Below are 13713 nucleotides of genomic sequence, written 5' to 3'. Positions count from 1 at the left end.
ATCCTATAAATGAAAAAACTGAAATATTGAGTGAAATTAGGTCATTACATCATAAAATGTGTCCGAAAGGCACAAAAATCGAAAAACTTAATCTCAAATTCGAAAACTACACGTTGAGAAACCTTAGATGTGAAAAATATCAATTTACCCCCTGAGAAAGTTTCTATTACAAACAGGTCCAATATTTATCCTTTGCCCCCTCAGTAATTTTTGAATCTATTACCGCCCCGCAGTTTCAAAAAAGTAAATTTTCACCCCAACCCATACTATTCACCAGCAGCCCACTGTCACATGGGAAATTTCAGAAAAGCCCACAGTGGACTAATCTATAATGACCAGATCTCTAATGTTTTAAAAAAGCCGCTTAATCCCCCTAACCCACTGTCACAGCGGGAGTGTTTGTCATGATAGTGGGATACATTGTTTCCACTGTCGGACTGTCAAATGCTTCGGACGCATTTTTCGGCCAAAAATCGGTCATTTTGGCCTGCAATTTCAACACAAATCGAATTTACATAGGTTATAACACAAAACCCCTCAACAAATTCAACGAAAACAGCCAATAATCAAAACATATTAAGCATTGTTCAAAATCGAAAACCTAAAGTTTCAAACCGTAAAATCTCACTCAAATCTCAATAATATGAACAATAACTTGATTCAAACAAGATTACGAAAGATATACTAACATTCTTGACCATTTTCGGTCGTCGGAAAGCAAGAAAATCATTGAAAATCGGCTTGACAGTGGGACGACAGTGGACAGTGGGAGAAAAGACGATTTTTCTTTGGATTTATACAGTGACAGTGGAAGTTTCATAGTGGAAAATATGAAAATTTGCCTTGTTTATATATAGGGGTAGTTTCGACATTTCATAAAAGTTGGGTATTTTTGCTTTAATATGAATTTTTTAGACAATTTCACTTAAACCCCCTTACTTTTGCCTATTTTTTATAATTTTCCTTGATAGTGATGTGAGTCCTACCGTCATGATTTCATCCTCCATGTCCACGCCACTAGATTTTTATCTTTTTGATAAGGTCCTCATAATTCTTCCTAATTCTTTTTGGGTTACATTTTCAGTCTCTCAAATGTTTGGAATTTGAATTTCGTCATAAATTTTAGTACGATTGAAGCTCGTTAGACTTTACTCCTAAATAGTAGTGGGTTCCATTTTGAATTTAGGTGAAGTTAAACTCAACATTAAATTTAAATTCAAATTCAAATTTAACATTAAAAAAAATAAAGCTAGAATTCGTTTTAATAAATTTACAAATTAGTGTTCGAATTTAAGGCTACTCATAAATATTGTGGGTTTAGCAGGATTTCTTTTTGAACTTGGTTCATAACACAATAACATATATGATAATGTTTTTTGGATTAGAAAGGGAAATTGTGAGATTGATATTGAAATTGTTTTTTTGTTGGCATTAAAGGGAGCCAAATGAAGAGGCCAAAGCGCTTTTGACATTGTATGTTGATTGTTAGGAAGCTGTATGATTCAGAAGTGCTTTTCAAAATGGGACCAACGTTGCCTTTGTTTGATAATCAAAATCAATTGGCTTTCTCCCCAAGGTTGTTAGGATGGACCTTTCAATCAAACCTTAGAAAGTGGAACTGTATCTATTATAATTGCTAAATTATATCTTAATCATTCGATTAAAATATTTATTTTTAAATTAACTTCAATCAAATTCATTATTAAATTATTTTTTAATAGAGTAAAAAGCCTCAACTATTTCAATCTAATTTGTTTTATATGTTTTGTTCAATCTGGATTTAGATTTAATCTAACCCTAAATGGAAGCACCTAGTTTTGTGTTGAACATGCTTTAATAGAAAAAAAAAAAAAAAAACATATTGATTTTAAATAATTTGATAATTTAACACAAATCTTACATATTTTAAGATTTGTGAACATGGAGGATCTGAACATGGACATGGAGGGAGGATGAAATCATGACAGTAGGACTCACAGATTCTTTAAAACGTTGCTACCAGATGGGAGGATCTCACCCGTTCATCAAGCACAAGTACTAGAATTATTATACTATCAGATCCAAATGGGCCAGAATTTTTAAGTATGGGGCCCATCTATCAAATCCATCAAATGGATATTATACCTATAGGCTCCAGTCTTGACAATCCAAGAAAGAAACAAACTATTATTATTATTATGTGATTGGAGATTAAAATGAAATCTTTCTTTATATTTTGTAAATTTCATAAGTCCTATCCTTCTGAACCGACCAAATTGCTTTCCCGTGAAACCTCGTATGACTCACAGATTTGTGCATATATTCAAGTTGTGTCAACACCCAAAAAGAAAAAAAAAAAAAAAAAAAAGTAAGTCATATTGACCCACATGTCAACCTAATCTATCACCCACTCTTGTTGACTTAATAATTAATTAAACTCCTGTTAATATCAAAATTTTAAATTAAAAATATAAATATTTACGTTATTATAATTAATAAATATTTTAATAATTTCAATTTTTTACTATTTAAAAAAGTTCATTTTAGAAACTTGGTTGACATAGTAATTAAAAATATGTAAGAATATTACTAGGGCAAATTGATAATTTTGAAGAGTAATCTAATTTTGAAGAAGATTTGTAAAAAAAAAGAAAAAGGAAAAGGAAAGGTATATAATTTAAATCACTAGTATTAAGGTATTTTTATAATTTTAATAAAAAATAAAGATTAACTGATAATTAATGTTATAATTTTATAAATTAGACTACTGTTATTAAGAATAGTGAATATGAAATACACTTAATCGAATATAAGAACTTTAATAGAGTTTTAAAATTGATCGGTTTAATATCTTTTGTTTGTTTTGTTATAAGTTTAACTCTTTTAGTGTTTTTGCTTTCCTATCTTTTCAGATAGGATGAGCTTAAATTGTTTTTATGTCTCCTTGTAAGCTCATTATTTTTGTTTTTATAAATTTTTTTGCTTTAAGAAAAAACAAAATTGTGGTAAATTGTTGTCTAATCCAAGCGGATGAGATAGGTCATTTGGCATATAAAATTGTTAATATGATTATCCTACTCGAAAAAAATTGAGATAATTTTCTTTTTTTGGTTAATTAGAACCTACTTGTATTTGTTACAGGTAAACTTAAGATATATCAGATAAGTCAAAATTTTATAAGTATGATAGAACCTTAAATTTAAATTTTTATCTTAAAATTTATAATATTTTATTAATTTTACTCACTTTTGGTCTAAATTGAGATAACATTGTTTTCCATATATTTTTCCAATAAGTTAATTCTCAACTTAAAAAAAAAAAAAGAGTAATACTGTGTGTATCTATTTTAAGTATATAAATGTATACATACTCATATATGTCATCATATGATTTATTATTATTTTATTATTAATTCAAAATTATCCAATTATATGATAACACATATAAATATATATATATATTTGTGTTTTTAAAATAAGTACACATAATTTTATTGAAAGAAAAAATACTAATATCGAGAGGTACCGACACCAGGCGACGTATTAAATGGCGCCTCAACAAACATATTAAATAGCGAGATACTTGGTGAATGAAATGGTGACTTCTCACAGTAAAATCCATGTGCAGATTCAATGTAAGGGTTTGGTTCGATTTCATCCATGCAAGCCTGGAAGGCCCCATCTTATCAACAGTAGTTGGATTTGGTGATGAGGATAAAATCACACCTCAACTTCCTTCACAAAAGAATGCTATACACAAAAAATCTTGATGCTTATGTATTTACTCCGAAACAATCTAATCAATTGTTTAAATATATGAATGAAGAAGTAAATGTAAACTCCGAGGGGATAGTTTGAGTGATTAGAAAAAAAATTTTATGTATAAAGAAGAATGAGTTTATATCTTTTTCGATAATATATTAAGATTAAATTTTAAATTTTTCTGATTTAGTGATTTTGAGAACGGTCACTAAAACTGAAGTTTGTCAATCTATTTTACAGTTGTTGCATTTGACATGGTGTGGGCATGACAACACATCAATTCATTTATTTTTTAGATAAAAATCATGCTAAAATTTTAGCACGTACATACCTGTTTATTTTAAAACAATTTGATTACTTATAATAAATTTATCAAAAAAATTATATATATTTGTTTTTGAGTATACAAATAAATAAACATATAATATGTCTAAATGAAATTTTATGATTTTTAATTAACAATAAAATAACACCTAATAACTTTTAAATAATAGTTTGAATAATAAAATAAGACGTTTTATATATAAAAGAGTATGAATTCAAATCTTTTCTAATAACATATCAATATCAAATACTTGACTTACCTGATAAAATCAAACTTTTAACTTATCTGATTCAGTAATTATAAAGTTAGTTACTAAACTTAAGTGTTATCTTATTTAATGTGATTAATTCAATTTTAAAAGTGATGATATAACTTGAGTGGTGTTCTTTGTTGAAAAAAAAAGAGTCTATATTTACGTATGATATTATTTCTCGTTTATAATGTGTGGATAAAATTGCTCTAAATTTATATACACGAGAGACCTTATTTGATGGATAATACAGTGATGTGGTGCATTTGTCTGTCCTGCAATTTTCTATGCAGAGAGCTTGAACGTGAGACCAGATTCAGCCAACTTCTCTGCCATGACTTGAGAAATTTGCGCCACCATTGAAGGAGAAAGAAAATTCACCCAATCTCCAACTTCACCCTTTCTAAACAAATGCTTATTCTCAAAGTTTTTGATCGATTTCCCAGATTTATTCACCTCCAAATTCTTCATTTTATCAAAACTACACAACTTCGCTATCTCTTTAATCACACCCTCCTTCTCCTCCTCCACAGAGAAAGGACACCCAAGAAAACTTGCCAACTTCTTCAGGTTCGAAACAATATCTTCTCTCATTTCCTCATACTTCAAGAACAAAACCCCGTTAGGATTCTTCAAGCTCTCGTTCCAGTACCCTAACATATGCTCCCAAAATGGACCAAACCCTATAATTCCTTCGCAGTACATTTTGAAAGCCTCCTCGATTTGAAATGGGGCGACAGATTTTGGTCTCAAGTTGGTCAAATAATGCCATGAAGAGATGAAAGTATCAAGAGGGTTTCTGCATAAGTAAACGATCTTGGGGGTGGTGCTTTTGATCGACTCTTGCAGCATTAACGAATTGAATGGAATATGAGTGGCGAAAAGTCGAGGATCAGGGAGCTTCGAGAGATCGGGGATTTCGCTGTTCGAGTAAAGCTTATACTCGAAAAACGGCACAAGATCATGAGGATTTGAGTAGAGTAAAGGGTGAGTTTTTGAATCGAGAACGTCGAAACGTTTGCGATTGATGATGCTAAAGACCAAGCCTTTCAACCAAGTGGTGCCAGATTTCGGTATTGTGGCTAAAATAACGTCGGATTCTCGAGATTTGAAGTGATTTTGGAAAGAAAGAATGGATTGAATCTCCTTTGGCTGGCACCAAAAGCCTTGGAATTCATAAAGATATGGCGTTCGCCATCCCTTCTGTCTTGGAAGAGAAAGAAGAAAATCTTTAAACTCTTGCGTTAAGAACTTCTCTTCTTCATCGTCTTCAACTCTCGCCGCTACGAATTGGGTTTTTGTGCAATGGCCATGAGCCACGGCCATTGAAGTGGTTGTGATTGCAGAGCTCGGCATTGTGCTTTGGTGAAAACAATATGAAAACTAGAGAAATTGGGATGCGAAATTCAGCAGAAAAGACTCCATTTATATAGAGTTGGATTTTGATTGGCGAGATCAGTTGCTTCGAAAAAAGGGAAAGATCAGTTGCTTCGAAAAAAGGGAAAAGATGTCCCAAATTGTTGCACATTAAGCACATGCATGAAAGGGGCAACACATGGCATTCAGGACGCTCCGGTACTCTACTACCTCTTCAGTTTAATTTGGGACAGTGACGTGGGCCTGAGTGATTCTTTTCACAAATATGGAAAAATACGATGTAATTACAAAAAAAGGTAAGAAATTTACACGTCATTCTAATAGTATATTAGGTAAACTTATCCATAGTGTAATAAAAATATGTAAATTTATTTTAAATATATAAATAAATATATATTTATATATATTATCATATAATATAATTATTTTGAATTAAAGATAAAATAATATTCAATCATGTAATAATATTCATAAATATATATATATTTATATATTTAAAATAAATACACATAATATTATTCATTTACAATATAACAATGTTTGAGTGAATAATATTTTCCGACTAAGTTTTGATCATTTTAAAGGTTTGTAAACTTGCAATTCAACTTTTACAATTCTTTCAAAACCTTATTTGTCACAACGTCACGAACTTCTTTTTCCATAATAAAGACAATTTATTATCATAATATCATAATTATACAAAATAAAAAATTCAAATTTTTGTTATTTAAATCTCTAATTTCTTTAGATAATTTTTTATAATAATTAAATTTTAATTATATATTATATTATATTAAATTTAATAGTCGATTAAATATTTTATATTAAAATATTTAACTAAAAAATCTATAAAAAAAGGTTAAAATTATTATTAATATTATTATATTTTTTAAATATATTATTAAAAATATATCATATTAAACATATATATATATATATATATATATATTTATATCTTCTTTGTATCTAAATTTTATAATTATTTTTTATAAATAATTTTTTTACTATTTATTATAATATTTCAGTATAATTTTCATTGTCAGATTTATTAATTAAGGTTTATGATAAAATATTATCTGATGATTCATTGTAATCTTTATATTTCCAACCTGCACTCCTGGATCTTGCAGACTGCACCCAGGCCCCCCCGCCGTAAATAATGAATTTGCTTAATTATACTCTTACACATTTTTACACTACTAATAATAATAATATTACGTATACATAATTTTTATATATAATTTGAATATATATATATAATATTATCATATAATTAAAAAATATTTAATTATATAATAATATATTATTTATATATTCAAATTTTATACTAAGAATTTGTGTATATAATTTTTTATTATATCTACCTATGGTGATTGGGAATAAAGTCTCAACCAATTAGAGAAATTCCAGTCCACGCAGATATCTCTCATCACCCCGATAGCTCCCCTGTCGCCATCAGGGGATTAATAACCACACTTTTTTCCGTCCAAAGTTAGGGGTAATTTTAAACTCACACTTTCTAATTTTCAAAAACTTAAACTCTCACCCATAAATAAAATTATATTAAAATTTTCAATTAAAGTTAAGGGTGAAATCATCATTTAATAAAAAAATTTTTAAAACTAAAGTTTTATTGCATTTTTTTCTCTCAGTTTGAAAATATAATAATTTTTCTTTACTGAAATTTTGAAAAATAACAATTTCTCTTGTTAGAGTTAACTCAAAAATCAACTCATTCTTTATCGATGAAATCCACTCTAACAGCCTTCTCTAAGATTGGTGACCTTTCTTCGACATGTGTTGCACTCCTAATGATAGAAAGACCAACAAAATCAATCGAATCTTATAGGACGAAGACGAATATCAGCGATGAAATCCACTATAACAACCTTCTCTAAGATTGGTGACCTTTCTCTGACATGTGTTGCACTCTTGATGATAGAAAGACCAATGAAATCAATTGAATCTCATAGAACAAAGACAAATATCAGCCAAAGGTCTGTTAATCTCGTTCGTCTTTGACCACAATTGGATGACTTCACAGCTAGACCTCGTTAGTTGTCGCTACTAAAATGAAACAAGCGACAAAGAGGGACAACAAATCGAATCGACGATGAATCCGTCTTTGATTTTTTCGATCTATTAAGAATTGAACGACTAAGATGAAGAAGCAGATGAACAATGAAGAGAGCATTGGGAGGGAGAGACAAAGCCGATCTTTGCTAAAGCGATGGAGATACCAACAGATTCCAATTGTTGATAAAGATGAAGATAAAAAGAAAACCTTAGGGGGAATAGATAATTTTTCAAAACTTAAGTTTTTGAAGGATATTGTTATTTTTTAAAACTAGAGGGTGAAAATGAGATAAATTTTAATATTTTAATATTATTTATTAAATGATATTTTTACCTTTATTACTGACAAAAAATTTTAACAGAATTTAAAAGATGAATGAGTGTTTAAGTTTTTTAAACTTAATGGGTAAAAGTTTGAAAATACACTAAAACTTGGGTTGGAATAAGTTGTTTGGCCATATATTAATTATATTAATTTTTTGGATACCTATATTTTTCTCAATGGTAGGCACCCATTTATTTATACTCAGTGTTGTGGTCCGCGGGTATTTAAATCGACCAACTCCTATTAAATTTATTGGTATATGTCATGCTCAAGATAAATTAGGGTTTCAACAAATCACCTGGTTAAAAATTATAACTGTTAGGTGTCTGGGTATTGATTTCATTTCTTACTCTGAATTGGCCAACATCTGATAGGTTTTGGTTCTAGTTTTAAAGGACCTATTCTAGTTCCCCCTCTGAAGAATCAAGATTAACGTAGAACTTACAATGAATTAAGTTTACCCTAAATCTATGATCATACTAAAACCTTAGGGGTATATTAATCTTTTTACACTGAGAACAATCATACACCCCTTTTTCATGGTCATTCACTGTAATATAGTCTATGTAACATAAACGATCATACGTGTTCTCTGTATGAGTGTCCTCTTATCATAAAAAATCTCTTTGTTTTCACCAACATTAATCCAAGTTGAATATTACTTGGAGAATGCAACTTGAATATCAGCCTATAGTATTCTTTATAGCTTTGAGAGTTGTTCTTGTTGCATTGATTTCATAAAATTTGGGGAGTTTTGATTTTGCATTGTCGCCTACTGTTATAACATGTTTATTTTGGAAACTTGAATTTGATTTTAATTTGTAATTAGGCAATATAAAAATGCAGGCTAAATTGGTGACTATGGCAAGATGATTTTCTTTTTTTATAAGCAAAGACTCTGTCAATATTTGTTAGATAGGTAAACCGAAAACACAGTGATTAGTTAGATAAATCAAAATTTTACAAACGTAATAGAGAACTTAAACCCAGACTTTTACTTTGAAAATTTCAATATTCTACCAATTTTGCTAACTCTTGAGATTATGTTTTCATTGTTGCTTTGCACTTGCTGGTTGGTTTGTATATTTCTTTTGGAGGTTAATGGGTTCGAAAGTTGCCGAATTGGAGGAATTTAAAAAAAAAATTAAGGGTGAAGATATAAGTGATTATCTCTTGTTTTATATCTATGAAATGACAGAATTTTACCCTTTAAATTTAAAGAAATCAATTTTTTACCCATCTCTTAAATTTGTTAATAATACTTGTTAAATTTTTTTTATAAGATTGTTGAAATATAAAAGAAAAGCCTACAAACTAACTAACATTTCTCCCAAAATTTTTTTAGATAATTTGTTTACTCTAATTTATATTAATGTTAATTAAAATTATTTTAAAAAATGTATAATTCGAATATAGATTGTAGTGTCAATAATATAAATATATGATAGATAGGTAAATTGTAATTTTTAAAAATGTTAAGGATGATAAAACAATTTTTAAGGAGTTTTGAAATAAAAAAAATTAAAGTATTTTTGAAATTTTTAAAATTTTGTTATACCCTTTAATAGTTTAAAAAAATTATGGTTATACCCAAAAAACTAAATAAAACCTATCAAATTAGAAATGTAAATATTATATTAAGAATTATTAAAATTATAGTTATGTTTTCAAAATATACAAAAATGAATATAATAATTTCTAAAACAATATAAGAGAAAAATATACATTTATCTCTAATAAAATAACATATACACCTCTATAATATTATTCACAATTTATTTTGACAAGTGTGTTATAACAATACTTTAAATTTTAAAAATAAAATTATACTTAATTATATTTTTATTATAATATTTCAAATATTTTTATCTAGGATTTGTAGAGTTTATTTCTCAAATATTTTTATAAAATTTCTCTATGATTTAACTAAATAATCAACACTAAATATTGTTCTCCATGTACCTATTTTGAGTATGAGCAATTCTTTGTGTACCCGATACCTACTTTGAGTATATAATTGTATACACACTTATACATCTCATCATATGAGTAAATATTACTTTATCTTTAATTCAAAATTACTAAATCACATAATGACACATATCAATTATATGCTTATTTATATATTCAAATAATAAAATTATATGTATCCGCTTTAGATACATAAATATATACATATTTTATACATAATTATATAATTAAGTGATTTTAATTTAAAAATAAAATAGCACTTACTCATATGATGAGATATATAAGTGTGTACATAATTATATATTCAAAGTAGATACCGGATACACATAGAATTGCTCATACTCAAAATAGGTACACAGTTTATTGCTTCTGTTTTATCACCTTATCAATCGCATATTTTCGGAATACTTTGTCTTCCATTGATAATCTTTCAATTTCTAATTTCACTTCTGCTTAACGAAACCAGCACGGAAGATGAATTGATTCAGACCCTTTGACTATAATCTAACAAACATATACACCAGTGTAATGAAAGAACAATATACAACTCACTTATATAATCCGCCTAAGAAACATTGTTCACACTTGAAGTAGGAGGAGCCGGTGCCACATATTCAGACTGAACCTGAATCTGTGGAGCTTCCTGGGCGGTGATTTCTGGTTGTACCGGTGAGGAAGATTCAGTTTCACTTGGTACTGAAGCTTGGACAATTTCCGGTGGCTTAAACTTGTTGATATAGTAAGTGAGCGATGGCCCGTTGTAGTCGGCTGTCTGCTGTGGTGGTGGTGGGGCACTCTTATTAACTTGGAGAAGTACTGTCGAAGCTGCAGCTATGAAGATGAGGGCGAGACCAGCGGCAATTGCAGCCGTGTTCTCAGATCCATCAGCAGATGAACCTGCACTTCCGGAGCTTATTGCACTTTCTGCTACATAAACTACAGGCTAGAAATAGAAAAGCTATTAGACCACGCCAGTATCAAAGCTAAAGACTCAATTATTTAGTTTTGGAATTCCTATCTTTTGCACCATTTTTAAGACTTTCATGTGTGATCGAAGAGCTCGCTTTTCTGAATCATGAGAAAGCTTGCGGAAAGAGTTTTATCCTTGACATATATATATCTAGTAATTTCAGCCTCAGTTTCATCTTATATATGAGCGACTGATCAATCATCTTCCAAGAGTCATGGATATTTGTTTTCCTACACATCTAACCAATTCGGGGTCAGTGCAGATCTTAAATATGTGAAGGAGGGAGTCTGTCTATTTAGAGTTAACCATACAGGATTCTATAGAATATATGACAAAGACTGAAGACAGTATAAGTTGTTCTTCGCCAGTCTTAATTGATTCGACCGTTTCCCTATACAGAGTTGATTATAATGGGAAAAAGCAAGTGAAATCTGATAAATGGTACCTCAACTGAATAAATGTTAGTCTGGCCAGCAGTGTCCTTCTCAACATAACCAGTCCAACCCCGTTTCTTGGGCGGAAATGTTCCCACCACTTCCGTCTTTTCGCTGGCTAACCATTCCATGCTCACCTTCCCCACCTATGTCATGTGCATACATTCATCATCAGCAAACCAAATACGACAGCCAAAACACATTATTAAGGAAACCAGTTAAGTCTACATCTGAATAAGAAACTTTAAAGAAACAAGATGCCCAGCTTCAATTTGATTTCTTAATGGTTCAGAGAGTTTAGTACCAATCCAGTAATGTAATCAAATTGACATTATTGTTATTAATAACATACTTTGATTAAGTTACATTAGTATACATAGCTGAATATAGGGCCAAAAGACTATTCCCACCCAAGTTTTAATACAAATACAAATATACACCTGCAAAGTTTCAAAAACCTAAACACTCATCCATGATCTAATTTCGGTTAAAAATTTCAGTTAAAGATAAAGATAAAACTATTATTTATTAAAAAAATTTTAAAAATTAAAATTTTATAACATTTTTCTCCTTAAGTTTAAAACTCTCACAATTTTTTCCACCTAAATTTTCTAAATTTTTTAAAGGGACAATTTCACCCCCAAATCCTTAGGTTTTCTTTTTTTCCTCTTCGACAACCATCTAAAGACGAGAAGAAGAGTCGGTGACCATCTTCGACAAACAACTTTTCATCTCCGTCAACAAAAAGGTGTCGTCTCTTCGTCAATGGAGACAAAGAGACGATCTCTTTGTCTCTATCAACGAAGATTTGCCTGTCAAAGATGGTTGCCGACTCTTCGTCTTGTCTTCAAATGGTCGCTGTCGCCGAAAAGAGGAGAAAGAAAACCTAGGGTTTTGGAGGGTGAAATGATTATTTTTCAAAACTTGGAAACTTTGAGTTAGGGAGAATTATGAGAGTTTTAAACTTGAGAAGGACAATATAATAAAACTTCAATTTTTTAAATTTTTAGTAAATGATGATTTTACCTTTAACCATAACTGAGATTTTTAACAAAAATTAGGTCATAGATAGGTGTTCGAGTTCTTTAAACCCTGTAGGTATATATTTGTCTTGGTATTAAAACTTGGGTTCTCTTGGCCTTAAATATGTGGTAATAAATAAAAGGTTGTTGCACTAAACAAATAGGTGAGCAAACACACAAACCCCATCAAACTGAAGTTGCAATCACAAAGATTTCTATCAAACCAAGAGAATTAATGGCTCAGTTTTGTTTCTGAAACACTTCCGTAATGTTACCGAAACTATAACTCGAAACAATTTGGTAATGTTACTTGTACGGTAACGTTAACCAAGAGTAATTAATGGCTACTGTTTCTGAAACACTTCCACTTCTTTACCGGAGCAAACACACAAAGCCTTATCAGAAATACATACTACGGTTAACGTTTCCAGCCCATAAACCACAAATATTTCAGTCCAAAAGTAATTAAGGGCTCAGTAATGTTACGGTTTTGCAAAGAAGCTCATTAGTTCTACAGAGACTAAAATCATCATGAAATTAAGTTTTGTGCATTTCAAAACTAAAATTTAAAATAAAAAGAATAAAAAATTTCAGGAACAAACCCAAAGCAGATTAAAAAACTTGAGCCAAATTAGCCAAAAAGACATATACGGTTCGCTAAGCGGTAGAGTAGTAAATTTTAAAAATAGAAAAGAAAGAGAAATGACCTCCTTATCAGGAGCGCATTCTTCTTCATTACAATCAGAGTCATCAGAGGAAGCTCGCACGGCGAAGAGGTTGAGATTCCTAACGGGTTTGTGTTTGAGTTTGGTGGAGAAGAATAAGTTAGAGGAAGTGAAAGTATTGGCTGAAAGAATAGCTTGTGAAGCAGATGCCATAGTCGTTGTGTGTGAGAGATGATTTGATTCGATTGAAGAAGAGCGAAGGAGGGGGATTTTAAGATGGGTGTTTTGTGGTGGATTTTATTGTACGTGTCACGAATGTGGTCTACTGTATCAAAATATCTTTTCACTGGTTTACTAGAGTAACGTTACCGTGGTGGGTTGAAACCGTTATTAATATGAGAAGTAAGGGTGTTCGAAAAAATTTGTTAATTTTTTGAATCGAATCAAATTTATAATTCAAAAAAAATATTAAGCTTAAACAAATTAATTTAAAAATTAATCAATTTTAAATCAAACCGAATTTTTGGTTAATCGGTTTTAAACCAAATTTTAAAAAAA

At 29.9% G+C, this 13713-nt stretch overlaps 2 protein-coding genes across 3 annotated transcripts; both read right to left on the bottom strand.

Annotated features, from left to right (window-relative positions):
* Positions 1-4476: 4476 nt before the first annotated feature.
* Positions 4477-5830, bottom strand: LOC123192771 (cytosolic sulfotransferase 15). Its single transcript, XM_044605421.1, has one exon. It carries the CDS (start codon positions 5669-5671, stop codon positions 4601-4603), a length of 1071 nt encoding a protein of 356 aa, XP_044461356.1. The 5' UTR covers positions 5672-5830; the 3' UTR covers positions 4477-4600.
* A 4573-nt stretch (positions 5831-10403) lies between these two features.
* Positions 10404-13438, bottom strand: LOC123192329 (protein MAINTENANCE OF PSII UNDER HIGH LIGHT 1). Of its 2 annotated transcripts, XR_006496858.1 has the most exons (4): positions 13198-13438; positions 11480-11614; positions 10545-11007; positions 10404-10506 (listed from the first exon to the last, which is right to left on the bottom strand). XR_006496858.1 is itself a non-coding variant. In XM_044604840.1 (3 exons), the coding sequence occupies exons 1-3, from the start codon at positions 13366-13368 to the stop codon at positions 10630-10632; spliced, it is 684 nt and encodes a 227-aa protein (XP_044460775.1). In that variant the 5' UTR covers positions 13369-13438; the 3' UTR covers positions 10404-10629. The 2 variants fall into 2 exon arrangements, 1 of the variants encoding a protein (XP_044460775.1); XM_044604840.1 differs by having other exon boundaries at positions 10404-11007.
* Positions 13439-13713: the final 275 nt, after the last annotated feature.

This window comes from Mangifera indica, chromosome 12 (genome assembly GCF_011075055.1).
Source record: "Mangifera indica cultivar Alphonso chromosome 12, CATAS_Mindica_2.1, whole genome shotgun sequence".
Classification (NCBI taxonomy): Eukaryota; Viridiplantae; Streptophyta; class Magnoliopsida; order Sapindales; family Anacardiaceae; genus Mangifera; species Mangifera indica.
This window is presented reverse-complemented; position numbering and strand designations above follow the sequence as displayed.

Coding starts and splice junctions, on each gene's coding strand:
- LOC123192771 (XM_044605421.1), bottom strand. CDS start 5,671: ATGCCGAGCTCTGCAATCACAACCACTTCAATGGCCGTGGCTCATGGC.
- LOC123192329 (XM_044604840.1), bottom strand. CDS start 13,368: ATGGCATCTGCTTCACAAGCTATTCTTTCAGCCAATACTTTCACTTCC. Junction 11,615..13,197: donor AATGCGCTCCTGATAAGGAG/GTCATTTCTCTT, acceptor CACATGACATAG/GTGGGGAAGGTGAGCATGGA. Junction 11,008..11,479: donor CTAACATTTATTCAGTTGAG/GTACCATTTATC, acceptor TTCTATTTCTAG/CCTGTAGTTTATGTAGCAGA.